The sequence below is a fragment of the Galeopterus variegatus genome, unplaced genomic scaffold (genome assembly GCF_000696425.1).
Source record: "Galeopterus variegatus unplaced genomic scaffold, G_variegatus-3.0.2 Scaffold58, whole genome shotgun sequence".
In the NCBI taxonomy this organism is placed as follows: Eukaryota; Metazoa; Chordata; class Mammalia; order Dermoptera; family Cynocephalidae; genus Galeopterus; species Galeopterus variegatus.
In genome coordinates, this window is record NW_007726169.1 from 1 (window position 1) to 21598 (window position 21598).

The 21598-nt window shown below is 38.9% G+C and overlaps 1 protein-coding gene across 1 annotated transcript; it reads right to left on the bottom strand.

Annotated features, from left to right (window-relative positions):
* Window positions 1-3072: 3072 nt before the first annotated feature.
* FAM192A (family with sequence similarity 192, member A) lies at window positions 3073-21449 on the bottom strand (the record flags this gene model as incomplete). Its single annotated transcript, XM_008575075.1, has 7 exons — window positions 21378-21449; window positions 12333-12474; window positions 11740-11838; window positions 11212-11333; window positions 6712-6845; window positions 4330-4395; window positions 3073-3137 (listed from the first exon to the last, which is right to left on the bottom strand). Coding segments are annotated over exons 2-7 (613 nt in total), but the record flags the coding sequence as incomplete, so codon positions are not given.
* Between the last annotated feature and the right edge of the window lie 149 nt (window positions 21450-21598).

A 21598-nucleotide genomic window follows, 5' to 3' on the forward strand; every position in this document is an offset into this window, starting at 1 on the left:
AGTGAGCGGACCGGTCTCTATATGGGATCTGAACCCTCGGCGGGAGCGCCGCTGCGCTCCCGAGTGCACCGGGCCGGCCCGTCAACTGATTTTTGTTAAGGGTGCTATGACAATTCAGTGGAAAAAAGGATAACCTTTTCAACAAATTGCTGAGACAACTGGATATACCCATGGAATGAAACAATCCCTACTTCATGCCATATACAAAAATTATCTCAAAATGGATGAATGACTGAAATGTAAGATCTAAAAAAAAAAACAAAAACAAAACTCTTTGAAGGAAACACAAGCGTAAACCTTCACAACAATGGAATAGGCAATGGTTTCTTAAATATGAAACCTATAGCACAAACAACCAACGAAATAATAGATAAATTGGATGTCATCAAAATCAAAATTTTTTGTGCTCCAAACGATACTATCAAGAAAGTGAAAAACCACCCAGAGAATGGGAGAAAACATTTGCAAATTAAATATCTGATAAGTGTCTAGTATCCAGAATATATAAAGAACTCATAACTTAACAACGAAAAACTTAACAACAAAAAGACAAATAACCCAATTTAAAAATAGGCTAAGATTTGAATAGATATTTCTCCAAAGAAGATATACAAATGACCAATAAGTACATGATGCTTAACATCATTAGTCATTAGGGAAATGCAAATCAAAACCACAATGAGATATGACTTCAAACCCACAAAAATAGATACAATAAAAAAGACAATAACAAATGTTGGCAAGGATGTGAAGAAACTGGAACATTCACACACTACAATATAAAAATGATGCAGTTACTTTGGAAAATAGTTCAGCAGTTCCTCGAAAAGTTAAACATAGAGTTACCATACAACCCAGTAATTGCACTCCTAGGTATATACCCAAGAGAACTGAAAACAGTTGTTTACACAAAAACTTGTACACAAATGTTCATAGTAGCATGATTTATATTAGCCCAAAAGTGGAAACAATCCAAATGCCCATCAACTGATGAGTGGATGATGGTATATCATATAATACATATTATATGATATAATGAGGTATATCATATAATAGATATTATTCAATCATTAGTAAAAAGTACTAACACATGCTACAACATGAATAAACTTTGAAAACATTATGTTAAGTGAAATGAAGCCAGATGCAAAAGGCTACATATTGTACAAAGGCTATTTATATGAAATGGCACAAAAAGGCAAAACCATAAAGACCAAAAAGTCGATTAAGTGGTTGCCACTGGCTGGGTAGAACAGGGAATGGGCAGTAACTGCTAATAGTACAGGGTTTCTATTGGGTGTCAAAATGTTTTGGACTTAGATAGTGGTGATGACTGCACAATCTTGTGAATGTACTAAAAACCACTGAATTGTATCCTTCTAAAGGGTGGATATTAGGGTATATGAATTATATCTCAATTTTTTTCTTTTTTTTTTGACCAGTAAGGGGACTGCAACCCTTGGTCTGAGCCACGCTCAGCCAGTGAGCACACTGGCCATCCCTATATAGGATCCAAACCCTCGGCCTCGGTGCTACCAGCGCCACACTCCCCCAAGTGAGCCACGGGGCCGGCCCATATCTCAAATTTTTTAAAGCTATATCAGCCAAATACAATGTCTGCTCCTTGCTTGGATCCTGATTTTTAAAAAAACAATTGTCAAGGGCTGGCCCGGTGGCGCACTGGAGAGTGCGCCGCTTGGGAGCGCAGCGGCGCTCCCGCCGAGGGTTCGGATCCCATGTGGAGACTGGTTCCCTCTCACTGGCTGAGCGTGGTGCAGGTGCAACACCGAGGGTTGTGATCCCACTGCCGGTCCCCGGTACGGGCACGACACCAAGGGTTGCGATCCCGTTACCGGTCAGTAAAAAAAGAGAAAAAAAAAAAAACAATTGTCAAGAAAAAAAATTTTTAGACTATTGGGGAAAATAAATACTAACTTGATATTTGATAGTATCTGGTAATTACTGTGATTATTGTAGATATGATAATGGCATTGCAACTGTTAAAACAAACAAAAAAAATCCTTTATTTTTTAGAGATACATACTGAAGAATTATGAATAAAATGATATAATGTCTGGGATTTGTCTCAAAATATTACAGCTGGGGAGGTGTAAATGAAATAAGATCAGATATGTGTTAAAAATTGCTGAAGCTATGTGATAGAGGTTCATTATACTATCATCCCAACTTTGACTGTTTTAAGCTATCCATAATAAAGCATTTTTAAAAATATATATTTATAATTATTTATACATACATGGAATAAATCTGAATGGACCCATAAGAAATGTATAATACTGTTTCCTTCTGGAAAGGAGAATTGGATAGAAAAGGATATGAGTAGAAGGAGACTCTTCACTGAATGTCCTTTTTAGAGGTAGGTTGTAGAGCAAAAGGGTAACAGCAACAGCCCACCATTACTGGTGTTCAGTAGATACATATTAAAAAGCATCCATTTTTTTTTTTAAAGATAAATAAATGTAAGCCCTATTTACAGATGACTCATTGAGTTTAGCTCACAGTCTCAATCCCACAGGGAGTCAGAGGTGGAAGTGAAAACACTCTAGAATTTCTTATCCCTAATCCAGTCCCTGGGAACACTCACCTTCACTAACAACTTTGTGCCAGTTAATACAGAAGCAGATTTCATAAAAGTAACCAGCAAAGAAAGTGTACTCCTAGAGACGAGGCTCAATCCAATCCAACAATCAGTAGGAGCCAGGAATTCTACCTTCCAACAGAAGTAAGCCAGGCGAAATAAGCTTGACATTTGAGGGAGACAGAGAAAAACCCTTTGTGAGCAGAGGTGATATGACCAGGGCTTTGTAAGCTCCTGGAAGAGCACAATTGTCACTTAGCTCCCCTGGTTTCTAACATATTACTTTTGCAGGGCAGCTTACATACTCTTGGGTATAAATCCTGCCTGGTATAAAAGAGTTTGGTAAATTAAGTTTAGGTAGGCTTGCTTGAAGAGAGATAAATGCATTCATTTACAGATGCAATGCATTCCAGCCCTTTACTGTGGTTTATGTGTATTATGAGTAAAAGAAAAAAATGAAGGTTGCCACCCACCTTGATTCTTGTCATCTGGGTCAGGGTCTGGTTTCAGTCTTTTCACACTGTTGCCACTCTCTGAGCTGTAACAAAAAGCATGGTGATTTCAGCTATGTCCAATCTTGGGGATCAAAGCTTAGGGAATCAGGAACTTCAAAAACAATTTATATGGGTCTTAGGCAGCCTCAAGGAAATGGGATGATCTGAAATGAAAAGTCTTCATTTCAGGTTCTTAATCTCCTTCCAATTATATCAATAGTTAAAAGTTTAAACAACTGACAAATCTAAGGGGTGAAGCATTATACCCTCAAGCATCACTTAAACTTCTGATTCTTTGTTGTATTTATCTTTCAACTTGGTTAGAACCACAGATGGATTTCAAAAATATTTGGACATGTTCACAAACAACAAAAGTTTAGTTAAGTTATTAAAGATTAAAGAAAACATCTTTGGTGATATGCTAGAGATTCTGAAAGTCATCCAAACAACTTTCACTAAAAGAACGTCTAAAGCATGCATTTCAGTGAAGAAAGAAACTATCTCAGAAGGAAGGCCTTAATCCCAGACAAAAAGGATAATGAACGAAAAACCGGCAAATAAAAACATAAATTTCCATTTTTTTTTTAGTGGCTGGCTGGTGCGGGAATCTGAACACAAACATAAATCTAAATAAATATTGTCTGTATAAAAAAATAACATCTAATTTGTGGTGTTAAACATGACCATATTAAAGTCCTGGACAACAGCAACACGTAAAGAAGAGGACAATTATAGCTAAAGCTTCTCGGCTCTGTGTATAAATCTTGTAGGGAGGGAAATTAGCTATTTACTTTAGGTTTTGCTAAGTATGCTTGGTAAATTTCAAGGTTAGCCACTAAAAGAATAGAAGTAGAGTATACAGATCCAAACTGGTAGAAAAAAATGATTTAAAAAATTTTAAAATCTCAATCATTCAAAAAAATATATAAGGAAAAGTATTTTTAAAAAGTAAAAAGACAACATTAAGATGGTGGAAACTATATAAAAAATATTTTTTGGCGGGGGGCGGTGGGGGGCAGCTGGCCAGTACAGGGATCAAAAACCTTAGTAAATATAAATAGACCAAACCTATTAGTAAAAAGAGATTAAGAGATAAATTCAAAAGCATACGTTTATAAGAGACACAACTAAAAACTTAACAATAAAAAAACCCATAACAAACAAGAAAACAACTTACTACCCAGAAAGATTCAAAGTAAAAGAATGGAAAAAAGAGGTACCAAGGCAAATACTAACCTAAACCTAAAGAAGGCTGAGCTATGTATATTAATATTAGGAAAATAGACTTTAAGACCAGAAGCACTGTAAAAGATAAAGAAGGTTATTTTAAAATAAAACAAGATTTGAATTCACCATGAAGAAATAATTGTGAACATGTATGCATCTAATTAAAGAACTTAAAAAATATATATTCTATAGAACTATGAAGAGAAATCAAGAAATCACTATTATAGACTTCAAAATACTTCTCAAGTATTGATAGGGCAAACAGACAAATACATAAAGACACAGAAGATTAGGACAATACAAATAACGAGCTTGATTTGTGGCACCAACACAGAACCCAAAACCAATGGGTATAAAACAGATTTTCCTCACACTTACTTGGAACATTCACAAAAACTAACATTAGAAATAGACAACAGAGCAAGTCTAAAGCAACTTCAACGGAATTAGTGTATACAAACCACAATGCAGTTAAGTCAGATATCATAACAAAAGATAAGTACCATATTTCATAGCCTCTAATACACCATTGACTAGAAGCTGTTAAATGTGTATGTGGGGGAAGGCTTATCTTAGAACCAATGAAATAAGGTTACCTCAATTTGGAAATTAAAAAATATATTTCTAAAGAACAACTGAGTCAAGGAAGAAATTATAACGGATATTTAGAAAGACTTGTAAGGAAATACAAAACTTGTGTACAGTGAAAGCTGAGAAAAATTTATAGCTTTAGATGTCTATAACTAAAGAGAAAGGCTGAAAGTAACTGAGCTACATATCTGACAGTTGTTTATAACAATAAATAATAGAATAAACTTGAAGAAAGAAAAGAATATTCTTCTGAAGAAGGTACGAATTAGGTGCTTGTTTTGTTTTTATGCTCCATAACACACACACCAGTGGCTTCCAGAATTTCACCAGGCATCAGAATCATCCATGGAACTTTAAAAATTAAGACTCCCAGACCTCACTCCAAACTTACTGAACCTGAATTAGTGACAGGCCTGGGAATCCACATTATCAAACTCCCAGGTGATTCTAATAAACCCAGGGCCAAGTAGTTTAGAACTCCTATCCTAGGAGACTAATTCATCATCTTGCTACACAAAGCAATTTTAAATGATGCAGTTTCAAAACCCCAAAGAGGTTGGTTATATGCAGGTCACCAAATAAGCTAATATAGAGCGCCTTCTAAAGGTGTGTGAGGACTAAGTAAGGGAGATAGTTATAAACCCATTCTACTACCAGCAAGTGTACTGCTGAGAGGTAACTAATTGCCCACCTAGAAAGCCCTTCCTTGGCACAGTTCTGTAAAACTGCCCCAGTTCCAAATCCTGAAAGACAATGGACCTCGAAGAAAAGCTTATGTGAGAACTTGAAAGGAATAATTCATGGCTTGGGTAATGGGCCCTTTTCAGGCTACTGATCCTTCTCCCATCTACTGCTACAGCATGATGACATCTTCACATATAGGCAATGTTCCTAGGAACATCTGCAGCAGATGGATAATGTGCCAAACCACAACACTGCATCAATACGTTCCCTTCAAAACACGTGGCTGGTTGCCAATATACCTTATTGATTTTCCTAATAGACTGCACTTAAACTCAACATCATTTCAGCCATGATCTGGTTAGTCAAATGGAAATGACCAGATTCAATCTCTCTGGTGCCATTTCAGGATTTGGAAAGAGAGGAGCAAATATAACAAAGAACTTACCAAAACAGAGCTACAGGTCTGTAACCCTGCCATCACAGCTGCCACAATGCCTTTGCAGGAGCTGTTCCCTCTGCCTGGAATGTTTTCTCCCTTGTCTACCCGTGAAAGACCTAGGCGTCCTACCTAACCAGCATCTTTCTAACGCTTTCCCTAGCTTCCCCAACACAAATACACACACACCCAGACTGGTATGTGTTCCTGCTCCTAGCTCTCATTACACCCTACACAAATCTTTCACAGGACTTGCCACCTCATTTGCCTAGGAACACAAATGCTCAAATATTGAACTCCAGCTCTATTACTGTCTGACCTTGGACAAAGTTTCTTAACCTCTCAATTCTCAGTCTTCTCATTTCTAAAACAGGGATTATAATGATGTGTACATCACATAATTGTTGAGAGGAATAAATGAGATAATGCACTAGAAACACTTAACACAATGCCTGGCATATGGCAGGTGCCCAATGAAGAGTAGCTACTGCTATGTTTGTTGAATGAATGATCAGAGAGACAACAATCAAAGGCTATAGAAAATACCAAATCTGGAAGGGGAGAGAAAGGAAATTCACTGAGACTACATGCTAGGTAACCTTTTGCTCTGGCTACCATTATAAGTGGCATTTCGAAGTACACAGTCAGAGAGAGATTTAAGTTGTATGAGAGCTGCTGACCTCTTATGCTTCACAGCTCCTGCCAACAGCTTTGCCTGGGAGAACTTGTTCTTGGTTTCTATGGGTTTCACAGCCACTTTCTTCTCCACTTCCTTCTTGTTTTCTGAAGAAATTCCAACCTTGTTGAGACTACTGTGAGTTACAGGTTAAGCGTCAAACTAAGCAAAAGGAAGAACTACCACAGAGTAATGGTAAATCAGTAGAAAAATGACAAATGTAACCCACTAGCCCTTCACCCGTGCTGTGTAATGTCGGCCTGTTTATTTAAAAAATACCCCTCCCCTCTTCATTCTTCCAGTCAAATCCAGCTGCTTTAAGGAGAAATGAAGGAAACCACAGAGGAAGACAGGATATCAAGCCCAAAATAATACAGAAAAGAAACTTTTTCTTCTAATTCTCAGTGAAAACCCTTAATGGTGAAAACAAAGAGCTTAAGGAATATAAAGGAAACAAGTGTGGCTTCCCTAAAACTATGAAAATGGTGCTTTTGCTCCCTTAACGGTAAAATCAAATTCTGCAGAATGTCTTTATGACTACCAGTGGTCTTCAATGTTAGACATCATGAAGACTGGCTCCTGCTCTGCTGGTGCAAGGCAGTATCAGAATCACTTCACAGTCTCATTGAAACACACAATCCCTCCCCTGCCCTAAACCTGCTGAATGAAGATCTCTAGAGGCCCAGGAGTCTATTTAAACACTCTCTCAAGGTGATTTTAATGAGAAACCCTATGCATATACAACAAAAGAATCAAAAAGTTGTTTTTAAAAGCATAATCATTCACTTGTAACATCACTTTTTCATGCTTGATGTCATACCTGGCTCTCCACGTCTATCACTTTCACTTGATCTCTCCACCAGCTCCCTCTGCTGCCTGCCTTTTATGCTCTCACGGTTTATGAGACAATAGATAAGTATTCTGGCATGGTGTTAGGTCCTTATTTAAGATGAAGTAGTGCCTTACTGGAACAATAGTGACATCTAGTGCCCAAGAAACTTAAGCAGCATGTATTTATCAGCCTAAAGGGGTTGGTTGGGGTAGAGAATATATACAGTGTAGGTTATTCGTCTATGTGTCTTTGAACAATTGAGAAAACTGACTACCAGAAATAAGAAAATTCCAGTTCTGATCATTCTTCAGGCACAAACTCTGTTCTTTTTTTTTTTTTTTCAGTGACTGGTAAGGGGATCGCAACCCTTGGTGTGGTGTCGCCCGCACCGCGCTCAGCCAGTGAGCGCACCAGTCATCCTTATATAGGATCCAAACCCGTGGCGGGAGCGCCACTGCGCTCCCAAGCGCTGCACTCTCCCGAGTGTGCCACGGGGGCCAGCCCAAAAACTCTGTTCTTATGGGCACCGGTTACCTTAAACATTTACAGTATTCAGTGGGGATTATGTAGAATGCTCAGTATTAGAGTTTCTTCAATTTAATATTTTTAAGGTCATAATGGAAACAGGTAACATGTTAATACTAAATGTTCATTTTTATGGAAAAAATGAAAAAAATAAAGATTTTTATCTTTCTAGTAAAGAATGCCAAAAAACATTAGCATGTAATTTTTACCTGCATTTCTGTCATTAAGGGACAGAAACTCTAAAAGAAAACTCTCAATACTAAATACTGAAAAATAAAACAAAATGGAAAAAATTAACACAACAAAAGTATACATGTATTTATAATACCAGGACACAGATAAAAACCAACATTAAACTTTTTATTCTTTCAAAGTGAAGAAAAACCCCAACCTTTTTTTGGCAGGCAGGGGGTAGTAATAATCTTATTTTTGACCGAAATCTAAAGCATAAGTGATTTTTCCTCCTTAGGACCCTCTCCCCCCAAAATTCTTTAAAACCCCAAGCACACCTCAAAAATCTCAAGGAATTCATTAGATGAGGCTTTAAAAAAAAATCACATGGTTTTTAATACACATAATACTGCTAAATGCTGTTTTAACCTGAGAGGGAACAACTAGAGCTCTGTTGTTTACACGGCACAAACCACAGCTTATTTATATTCAGAAGTATCACACTATAAAATGCATCATATAATAATCAAGCAAAGCTAAGAACCAGCTCCTAATTTAGAGCTTCAAAAAACAAATGTCTAATCCTTCAATTCCTATCTCAACGTGTCTCTGGCTACTTGCTTGCTTGGGATTAGTGCATTATATATTAGAGGGTTGGAAGGCCTGCTTTTCTTCAGCTTTTCTAGACCATCAGAAATTTCCACATTTGCAGTAAAAGCCAATACCCCTGGAGACTCTTCAATGTTGTACTGCAATGTTACCAAGACAGAAAAGCTTCTTTTGCCTCATTGCTGCCCTTTTCATATACATATACATACACACACATACATTATATATATATATGTATGTATATATATATATATATATATATATTTTTTTTTTTTTTAAATTAAAAACCTGTACATAATCTTCATGCATAAAGACCCAGGGGTCAGCATGTTGTGACAGCCCTAACACCAGCTGTCTCAGGCCATTACCTGGGGCTGCCCTGTTCATTCTGTCCTTTTAATTGAAAACTGAAGGGCACCTCACACTCACAGCACTACTCTCCAGAATACTGCTTTGGGAGACACTCTATGTCTTTTTTGCTAGTCTGCCAACATAAAACAAGACATAATTCAAGTGAGAAGTATAACTAATGTATTTCCTCAGAGGAAAAAGCTTGGTGTCTGAAACAATGCAATATATGTATCTGCCTATTTCTACAAACATCAATGCATAATATAATTCTAGAGTCATCAGGGCAGGAGAGAGGGAGTTCAGAAGAATCAATCTCAATCCTACAATGGGACTCCTGTTTTCACGTTGCACCTGAATGCCACTAACAGAACAGGGAGAGAAGCCAGGTCTTTTGCTTCCATTTCAGATCTAAACCAAATCCCAGGTAATCTGTCCACATTTCCTCTCATATAACTCTTGAAAGGACCCTACTGCACAATCCCTGCAAGAAAAATCAACTAGCAGATACACACAGTCATATCACCAATCTTAGAGGTGAAGACTGTTCGATCACACTAGTGAGGTTACTCAACATATAAGCTTGAAATATCCAAATAGGCTTCCTCAAAGGAGGAAAATAGTTAAGAGTGGTTTTATTAACATCTCCTATGAGTCCTTCATTAATTTATTCACATATTTACTGGGAATTTACTATATTTTAAACACTGAGGAAATCAGTAGTGACAAGTCAGATAAAATCCTTGTTCTTATGGAGTTTATTTTACATTCCAGCATTAAAGAGATAAACAAACAATAAGCAAATAAATGAAGATTTTCAGAGAGTGACAAGTGCTATGAAAAAATGGTACTACAGACAGTAATGAGGTGGTTGCGATTTTTGATGGGTGAACAGAGAAGATTTCTATAAGGGAGATCTGAGTTAAGACCTGAGTGCCATGAAATGCCAGCCTTGTAAAATCCGAGAGCAAAACATTTCAGGCTGAGGAAAGAGCAAGTGTGAGGTGGAATCACAAAGTTTGGTGTGAGAGAAGAACATAAAGAAAGCCAGCAGACTGGAGTACAGTGAACACAAAGAAGAGAGGTTTCAAGATGCAACAGGGAGGTAGGTTGGCCTAAGTCATGCAGAGCCACATAGGGCCTGATAAAGAACGTAGGCTTTAGTGTAAATGCAATGGGAAGACACTACAGTGTTTCAAGCAGAAAAGTGACATGATGCCACATATGTTTTTAAAAGTTCCCTTTGTTGTCTGAGGAATAGATTGCTGGGGATAAAAAAGAAACAGAAACCAATTAGATGGTCATAGCAGTACAGAGGAAAGTCTACAATTACTACAGTAATTAGAGAGAGAGCAAGAATTAGTTTTGGAGTACACTTTGGATGTCGTTTTTGGCCAAGGCACCTAGGAGTGTAGGAACTCCAGTTACTGAGACTGGGAAGACCAGAAAAAGAAAAGACTTTGGGGGAGGGCAATGTGATGAGGGTGGGAGTGATGTGGAATTGAGAATTTTGACTCAGCAAGTTACATTTGGGATGGCTGTTAAGACATTCAAATGGATGCAAAAATGTAAAATTAGCCAAAGTGAAGTCATCTTTGTTGCTTTCTCAGTCCCTCTATGGGGAGGGACCACATTATAACCAGTAGAGAAGATCTTACTAAGGACACAAGAGAATTGCCAAACATATTCTTTTAAAACTCAGAAGCCAATTTCTGCCCTGGATGAGGTTGATTACATTGCCCATCTGTCTCAGAGTCTAATCCCACAAGGCAAGAATACCATGGTACTGACTATTAGGATTTATGCCTTTAGTTAATCCTAAAGGATGTGGATTTTTTTATTGTAACAGACTCTTGCACACAACACAAACTCCACAAATCACTGCCACTTATTCAGTCATAGGAAACAGACTTTAGAGATCACCAGATAGAAGACCCTCTTTCTATTTATGAGGAAACTGAAATCCACAGATGATGATGAGAAAACTGACACAGATTTCTCTCAAAGTACAAAGGATATTCTGTATTCCTTCAGTTCTTTCAGTTCTTCTTCTCTTCGTTGCTTTTCTATTAGTTCCTGCTGCCGAGAAACCTCATCAAGGAAGTTGGTCTCATCTTCATCTAAGCCTCTTACCATGTTTTCTGAAGAAATAATTAAACAAGGAACACTTAGCAGTCTAAAGGGAAAATATAGTCAAATAAAATTTTTCCTTTTCCGTTTTTTTAATAAACGGTAGATTCGTCACGGGATTAGAAGAAAGAACTGGTGAACAACATGGCTTTGGGGTAGATAACATGGCATAAAATCAAAGTATTTCTCTCATTACTAGTTATTAGCACAGAATTAAAATGGGTATCTTGAGCTCTAAACAAAAATGCTAAATGTGGTCTAGAAGGCAGAAGACCGTCTCTATTCCACCAAATGAGCATCTGGAGACTAAATAATCAAGACAATTCCATGGCTAGTTAGAAAAAGTATTGCAGGAGGCAAAAGAGTATCAAAAAGGCCCCATGGAGTCCCTTGGATTCTATATTTTCCGAAGCTTACTGAATTTGAACTGCTCCTCATACTCCTGCTGTTTCCTGTCTTTTTGTTCCTGTAGCCTTTCATATAGAGACCGAGGGTCATAAACTTCCTCTGGACATTCTGAAAGGCACAAAAGGGGGTGGGAGAGAAAGAGCGAGACATATATTTTAGAATTTTTCACATTATTTTGGAATCACAAAGGGTTTTAAAGTTAAAGTCTCCCCATGATCTGAGTGCAAGGATAACACAAAAATAGTACAAAGTCCACAGCTTCCCTTTGGACCTCAGGGAGGGGCCAGCAGTTCTCAAAGCCAACTATCAGTCGACAGGGCCCACTCTCCACAGCAGCAGTATTCTCAGTTGTTCAGATGGTGGATCCACCTGTACAGGTGGAATGGACTGCCAGAATCTCCTGGAAGGTAGTGTGGTAGAGAGGAAAGGGTAAGGATAGGAGTATCCTGGTTCTGCTCCCCTATAGAGGCCTTACATAGGTTACTTCACCCCTGAGCCTCAGCTCCTAAACTCTCAAATGGGGAAAATTAATACCTACTTTGCAGGGGTTTTGTGAGGATTAAAGATTATTATGTTAAATGTCAAACTATAAGTCTATATACCTTCTGGATCTTCGGGTTTTCGAACTTTCTCCCATTCTTCTTGCCTTCTTTTGCGCCGTTCATCTAGTTCTGCCTCAGATATAAACCTCTTTTTGATAATAAGGTTACCATCATCCCCTCCATCCATAATTAAACAAGGAGTCTACAAAAAAAAAAAAAATTTCAAGTGAGAACTGCAATCAAAATCCTAAAGAGAAACAAGGAGCTTTAGCTGTCCTACCCAGCAACAAACTAAAAATTTTCTTCAAACTTTGAAGTGAAAAAAAACTTTAGTTTAATTTATAGATCATTGAAGAAAAAGCACATTATTACATTTTTCCTAATGCACCATATAGTTTTTATGAATATCCATGTTATCTACAATGTCAGAGAAAGGACCTGGAATAATTCTCATTACCTGGTATTCCATACCAAATCTCACACTGCAGATATTTTTCTATCCCTCTAATCCAGACAAATGGGCCTCCTGGCCACCCCATCCTTTTCCCAGCTCTCATCCTCCTTTTATTTCTGTAACAACTGACATTGTTCCTTCTTGAAATTCCTGTTTCAGGGACATTACACTATCTTGATTCACCTGCTCTTGTATGTTATGTGTTACTCACAGCATTAGGCCTTAACAAGGAGGCAAATATTCAACCCAATGTCCATTCTAATAACCCCTAATAACAAAAATAATACAATAACTCTCTACTGCCACCACAAAAACAAAGCAGCTAATATTTATTGGGCTATTACCATGTAAATATTTTTTATGTATATTATCTCACGTACACGCACATTGACCCTATGAGAAATATTATTTCTTTAGAGATGAAGAAGTTGAGGCCCAGAGAAGTGACGTAACTTGTCTAAGGTGATACAAGTAGTGAATGATAGAGTCAAGAATCAAATACAGGCCTGACATCAAAAATTCATACTCTTATGCACTTCGCCATACTCCTCCCCAGAAACCTCTAAATCTTGGTTGAAAACAAGGGCATGTCAATTTCAGCTTTTCTTCACACATCAAATTCCAGCACTAAAAATGGTCATGCAACAGTTCTATTTAGTAAAGACGGAAATGGAAGCTGAGAAAATACACCAAAACTTTCAGAACAAGAGAAACTGTCTCAGCCTGAATCCTACTGTTTTTGAGGTTTAGTTCAATTAACAACAATAAGAAATAATTTTGAGGGCCGGCCCGGTGGCGCACTGCTACAGTGCGCCGCTTGGGAGCGCGGCGGCGCGTTCGGATCCCACATACAGACCAGCGGCTCACTGGCTGAGCGAGGTGCGGACGTAACACCGAGGGTTGCGATCCCGTTGCCAGTCCCGGTCCGGTACGGGCGCGACACTGAGGGTTGTGATCCGTTGCCGGTCACGAAAAAAGACAAAAAGGAAAAAAAAAAAAAGAAAAGAAATAATTTTGAAAATTACTAAAAAGAAACCTAAATTAACTAACAGAAGCTGTTGTTTTCACCTAAACCCCACAACCCTGACACTTCCAACTTAGCATCACTCGATGTCTCCAGACAGGCTTGTTATAAAAGCAGAATTGTAATTTTGAAAATTACTAAAAAGAAACCTAAATTAACTAACAGAAGCTGTTGTTTTCACCTAAACCCCACAACCTTGACACTTCCAACTTAGCATCACTCGATGTCTCCAGACAGGCTTGTTATAAAAGCAGAATTGTTCACTCTGTGACCATGCCAAAAATTCCTCAAGTTCTGCAGAACATCTTATAAAACAAGAGCCAACAATTTCTTAAATGTCCCCAACAAAGAAAACGTGAACTCTGTAGGGCTCTAATGGATGGGAGAGACTTACCAGGCCCTCAACTTTCCCCTTTCTTATCATCTATTAGCTGTCATTCTCCTTTCTCTCCCTATATTAGCTGTCTGGTTTCTTTTCTTCACCCCTCTTTCCTGGCAAATAATTCAGAGTGGGACAGAACCTGATTGCCCACCTAATATGATACTCCATCCACTATACACACCCAGGAGTTGATCATCCAATTCATATTTTTATTTATTTATTTATTTTTACTTATTTATTTATTCATATTTATCATTTATTTGTTTGTTTGTTTGTTATTTTAATTTTTTTTTTAAAGATGACCGGAAGGGGATCTTAACCCTTGACTTGGTGTTGTCAGCACCACACTCACCCAGTGAGCTAACCGGCCATCCCTATACGGGATCCAAACCCGTGGCCTCGTTGTTATCAGCACCACACTCTACCGAGTGAGCCACAGGCCGGCCCCCCAATTCATATTTTAAAACTTCAAGATGGGGCCGGCCCGGTGGCACACTGCTACAGTGCGCCACTTGGGAGTGCGGCAGCGCTCCCGCCGAGGGTTCGGATCCCACATACAGACCGGTTCCCGCTCAGTGGCTGAGCGAGATGAGGGCGCAACACCGAGAGTTGCGATCCCGTTGCCGGTCCCGGTCCGGTACGGGCGCGACACTGAGGGTTGCGATCCGTTGCCGGACACGAGAAAAGACAAAAAGGAAAAAAAAAAAAAACAAAAAAAACTTCAAGATGAACTACTGCACTCCCTTCCCAGGCAGCCAATTCCATCCTCTGAGCAGATCTGACTTTTAGGATAGTTCTTCCTTAAACTGAGCTGAATTACTCACAGCTTACTTTCTCACCTCTACACATGGCTTTGCCTAGGCTGTTCCCTCTGTCACAAATGCAGGATGCCTCCTTTTCAACCCCATGCAAATTCCTGCTCCACCTGCCCAGACTCAAGATTGAAGAACACCACCTTTATGAAGATTTCCAAGACTTCCTAGAGTACTTAGTATATATTTCTTTCCTCTGTGTTCCCACTACAGCCATTCATAATTCTACTACAGCACTTATCCATTGTGTTTTATTATTCATGATTGTTCTAACAGCTCTTTGTATCCACAGTGCTTATTAGCACAGTGTCTGCAATACATTAGGTATATAATAAACCACTCACTGAATAAAACAGCTATGAGGTGGAGATTTAAAGAATGTGAGCAGGGAGGAATGTTCTCACATGAATATTTCTAGATACTTTCCAATGCAAGTTATAGAGAATGGTAGCCATTAAACAAGTATTTACTGAAGCTTCAGTGTCCCTTAGGGAATTCTATTCAAACACTGTCCATTTTGTTTGTGCAGCAGAAAAACAAAGCACCAAAAATTAAATCATTTTATTATATAATTGACATCATCTTTCAAGAACAACTCTTGCTAGTTTCCTTTAATTTCTTTTTTTTTTTTTTAAAGATGACCAGTAAGGGGATCTTAACCCTTGACTTGGTGTTGTCAGCACCATTCTCATACAGTGAGCTAACCAGCCATCCCTATATGGGATCCGAATCCGTGGCCTTGGTGTTATCAGCACCACACTCTCCCGAGTGAGCCACGGGCCAGCCCCTACTTTCCTTTAATTTCAACTGACTAAAAATCCTCACTTATACTGAGAAATAAGTATTTACTGCACAAAACAATTTTCTTCATTGGCTGTTTATTCTGCAATAGGAGGTGCTAAATACCTGCAACTTACTGACCTCCTTTGGGAAGTACACAGAGAAGCTAGGAAATTAGATTGCATTCCTACTGCCTGGCTAAATTTTCACAAGTCTCTTCTTTTTCCCTTTTGTTTGCTAGAATAATTAAAAATAAAACAAAAGAAAAACAAATAGCTCAGAGTTATAGGGATCTAACTATCAAGAACCTTGTAAGAGGGCTGGCCCGTGGCTCACTTGGGAGAGTGTGGTGCTGATAACACCAAGGCCAAGGGTTCGGATCCCTATACAGGGATGGCCGGTTAGCTCACTTGGGAGAGCGTGGTGCTGACAACACCAAGTCAAGGGTTAAGATCCCCTTACTGGTCATCTTTTAAAAAAAAAAGAACCATGTAGCAATGCAGAAGATTTACATTGAGAATGTTTATTTTGTCCTTACTGTGTTCAATTATAGAAACAGTAAATGCTGTCAACTTTTTTTTGGAAAGTCACTCAAGTTTAATTATCAAACTAAACATTACATTATTTTTAAAAGTATTATTTACATTCTTCAAATAGAGGTTCCCTGGAAACCCAAAATCACTTTGTCCAAACTTAAAAGTTTCAAACCGGCACAAATAAAGCACATGGTTCTCAAATTTGCTTGACAGCCAAGAAAACAAAGTTCTTATATTTCATGCCAAAGTAACTGTTAAACACTGCACTACTGTTTTATACTACAGACTGTGATATTTAATTTCCAAGTTGGTGGGATAAAATGGGCTCAGTGTCTTATATAGCATACTATGCAAGTTTTAAAATACAAAACTTACATCCATGCCCCCAAATAAGTGCTATCCCTGACTTAAAAAATTCCTCCATTTAGCTAGTGTCATGACACAAGTTAATGAGATCTGGTTTCCTATGGAATTGAATTTTGTGATGGCAGACTACTGTTTACATTTCTGGCCACCATATCCTCCTAATTCTAAAATTAGATAGATTGTACATGTAAAAATACACCGGGGGAATCAGATTTCTGTGTTATGGAGTTCCAAGGCTTCACTTTGAATAGCAAAAACAATAGGTCAATCTATTTCCTTTTGTCACTAAATATAGTTTACTGTTTCCAATATTTTTACCCTGATGTTCAAGTCACATTGTACTTCAAAAATGCAGGATAGCAACTGAGAGGAATCTGCTATCTGGCTAACTCAACTATATTCCAAATAAAGATTGCTTTCTGGTCAGAAGGCACTTCTACCATAATACAATAATCTACATCAAGCTGACTTTTCCTATATTGTTAAACTTCTTCAAAGAATGACATCTACTGAGAGTAATCTGTTACTATTTATTACTAGACAAAGTAAAGTCAATCTTCTAACACTGATGCTTGTTTAATATACTCCAGTAGCAAAGGAGACTAAAATAATCTAAAAAAGACTATAACATAAACAATTTAATCCATAGTTAAAATGTTTATTACAAAAAGCAATTTGTAACCTTCTAGGCATCTAAAAAACACATGCAGTAATAAGTTAAAATATATATATATTTATCTTTCCATAGCCCAAGAGTAGTTTCATTTTACCTTGAATTCACGTATATGGACTAGAAGAAAAAAGAGAGAACTAGTTTAAATGCTGGTTCCCTTAGCTGATCCTCAGCTCCCCAGTTCACATGTACCTATCAGTATATAAACACTGCCTGCACTACATATGACTCTAATATTAGTCCTGTTTTTTTTTTTTAACATATTGCAACTCCTAAATGCAAACCAACTATTTCATCTGGGGCTCACAGTAAGAAAAACGGCAGGTTTTTACAAAGGTGGAGGAAATACTGGCTGAGGATATAGGGAAAAAACCAAACCAAAGTGCTTTTCCTATTCACTCAACAATCAATACAGAATATTTCTGACACCAGATGTGAGGGGGTATTTCTCAACATACCAAGCAGTTCTGCAGTGGACACCAGCTGCGTATCCTCTAATTCAATTCAGTTCTGACAATATCTACCTGGAGATAGCTTCAGATTCCACAAGACTTCAGATCCCACAAAACTGCCCCCCACCTCAGAGGCCAATGGCAAGCCACGGGTTGTTTTACTTGTGCTTCTGACCAATCAGCTAAAAATCAAGGTTCCCACGACCTCCTCCTTGGGTTTGCAAAACTCAGGAAAACACTTTACTTACATTTACTGGTTTGTTATAAAGGATATTACAAAGGATACAGATGGAGATTCATAGGGCAAGGCATGTGGGAAGAGGTGTGGAGCTTCTATGTCCTCTCTGGGAGTGCCACTGTCCAGAAGTTTCCTGAATGCAGTCTTCTTGGGTTTTTATGGAAGCTTCATAATGTACGCACAATTAATTAAATCATTGGCCGGTGGTGGTCAACTCAACCTTCAGCCCCTCTCTCCTCCCCAGAGGTTGAGGGATGGGGCTAAAAGTTCCAACCCTCTAATCATGCCTTTGTCTTTCCAGTGATGGGGGTGGAGGGTGGGGGCGTCAAGTGTAGCCTTGATATACACTATTTTGCCATCTGGGCTGGCTTTAGAACCTAACTCACACACCAAATCATATTCCATCCTCTTCCGCATTCCCCTTATATAAATAACACTCACTATAAGACCAAATTAGAGGGCCGGCCGGTGGCGCACTCGGTTCAGTGCTGCGCTTGAGAGCGCGGCGGCGCTCCCGCTGAGGGTTCGGATCCCATATAGAGACCGGTCCACTCACTGGCTGAGTGCGGTGTGGGCGCGACCGTGTGGGCGCGACACCGAGGGTTGTGATCCCGTTGCCGGTTGCGGTAACCGGGCGCGACACCGAGGGTTGCGATCCCGTTACCGGTCAGGAAAAAACACAAAAAGGGAAAAAAAAAAATAAATAAAAAATAAGGGGCTGGCCTGGTGGCGCACTGGAGAGTGCACCGCTTGGGAGCACGGCGGTACTCCCGCCGAGGGTTTGGATCCCATGTGGAGACCGGTTCCCGCTCACTGGCTGAGCGCGGTGCGGGCGCAACACCGAGAATTAGAAAAAAAAAAAAAAAGGCTTTGCATTAAAAAAACTGAACAAGGCTAATTCAGTTTTTAAAAAAATTTTTAAAGCAAACCTTTGCAGAGGATCTATTTTGTGCAAGGTACACTGCTTGATACTAAACAGGCAAGTGAGAACTTGCATTCAGTACAAGAGATAAGGTTGAAACATGAACAATTTAAGGAAAAGTAGAATGAGGAGTAGAAGCTAGGCACTAAGGAGTTCAGAAAAGAAAGACTAGAATAAAGCATCAGGGAAGCTTAATTTTCATAGGGGCTGCAACAATACAGTGAAAAGTGGTATAACTTTTAGGTAAATAAAGAAAAATCATCTTTAACTTAAGAGTGCTGGCGATCACACACATTTTACTCTCCAAAATCAGAATGAAGGGGGCTTTCATTTTGGAAAATAGTGGGCTGGGTAATTGAGACCAATTCTCCACCTCTATGCTAAAAAAGCTGGAAATTCTAAAAAAGTAATTCTTAAACTAACAGAAAAGCTAACAAGATACCAAAGAATCGGGCAAAATCTAGGAGAAGGTGAAAACCAGAAATTAAGCCTAATATTCAAAGTGGATTTCATCCTGAAAACGTCTCTGACCTGAAAACTACAATTTCAGTGCCTTTTGAGGCAACAGAAACGAGTCAAAGCCAGAAGCCCACCCAGGATGTGCAGTCTGACAACCACATCCCTCTCCATCTTAATCTGGTACCCAAAGAACTACACCCTCAAGGTAACGATGAACTAAAGATAAAACAGCAGGAATAATGAACAACAGAAACAGACCCAAATGGAATTCAGATAGCGGAATTAAGCAAATAGATTATAAAACAACTATGCTTACCACGTATAAAGAAATAAAAATAAAGCCTCAAAATAGCAGGAAATAAGAAACTGTGAAACAGTGGCACAAACCAAAAAGAAATTCAGGAACTAAAAAATACAATAACTGAATTTAACATTTCAGTGGATGAATTTAATAACAGATTGAAAGTAACTTAAAAATCAATAAAGAAATTATCCAGAATATATTATGGAAAAAGAGAAAGAAAGAGGCATAGAAAATAGAGTGAAAAGGTCTGTGTTAAACAGTAAAGAAGAAAATGAGAGAATGCAACAGAAGCAATATATGAATACAAAATGAACCCTGCCCCCGGTATCATGTGATGGTCCCCTCTGCAACCAGTTTTCCCAACCCTTCTTGGATGAAGGAAGTCTGAAGGCCAGCCCTTTTTCGAGGGAATAACTTTCCTCCTCCCTGTTTTGGCCAGGAATGTTGGGACAGTGTGCGATTTCTCAGTGATTTCCTACAGTGTCGTTCCCTCTCTCAAGGTTAGGAGAGGATAACCACCATCCTAGGGATTCTTAATACATTTTTATTACTTAAGCTAAAAAAAAAAAAGGCTGAGAATTTTACAGAGTTTACGAAAAACACTAATCTGCAGATTCCAGAAGACTAATAAATAAGAAATTGAACAAAAACAAATCCACAGTTGGACACACAGTAGTGAAAATGCAGAAAATCAAAGACAAAATCTTAAAAACACTTCTATTGTAAAGAGTGAAACAGATCATATTTGAGAATGAAGACAAAGTATGTTCAAAAGGGGATTTACAGTGAGAACACTGAAATGGGTCATTTAGCTGCCACAAAGGCATAAGTACACTACGACGGAGCCCATAGCTAAGCCATACACTTAAATCACTTCATTTACCAGATCCGTGGTTTTCAATTTCTAAAGCGGCAGCCTGACCCTAACCAAACATCAAGTGCGTGTGAAGACTGATAACCAGGTAAATGGTCTTGACGTAATTCTTCCTTTCTTAGAACCATGAAGAATTCCTCATGTGGTAAAAAGCATTAAGACTTCAGTTGAGAAAGATAACCCAGGAAGCCTCTGCTTTCAGAGCCTTACAAACCGTTCACAGCTCATCTCAGGCTATCTGAAAGATACAAGGTGCCTTTACCTCTGCTCAATTTCCTGTATCAAAAAGGAGTCTACAAAGTGATTCCGTTCAAAGATTTCAGGAAAAGTGCCCTCAAAAACATTTTATGATATCCCCGTTGACACTTCAAAAAACCAAACTGAAGAATCAACAAATCTCTCTCAACCGGTAAACAAGAGGTCATTGGGAATTCTGACCACCAGCTTCAAACTTGGCTTTCTGGGTTCCACTCCCGACCTACTCAAGACTACGTGGGGATGGGGGTCTAAGAATACGCATTTTAAAAGGACCCCCGAAGATGGTATTTCCACTAACGTTTAAGAACCACTGCTATGAACGAATAGGTCTTCCTTTCCCTTTCTATGTGGACTGACATTCACAAGGGCCACCAACTCTCAAGACGATTAAAACTCTCAGTCTTAGCTCCCTAAGTTTTCTGCAAAACGTCACGCTGGCTTGCCTTCTATTAGAAGAAACTGCTCTTAGCACAGCAACTGGTACCTGGTACACAGTAAATGTTTCCCACCCTGCATTTATATTCTAGGATTCAGTCATCTCCATCCAGGCATCCCCACATCTCCTGATTACCCCGCAGCTGCTCCAACACCTCTGAAATAGAGCCGACTCCTCACTTGAGGCCTGGGTGGCCCCACCTAACAGAAAAGTGGAGAAAGCCAAAAAGAGGCCCTGCAGTCCTAGGCCCGCCTGAAAGGGTCAGGGAGCCTCCCCCCATGAAGCAGAGGCCTTCCTACGGGCTCCCTTGGCTTCCCTCAGGATGAGCCCCGCAAGCCCCCGGCCCGGCGACCGAG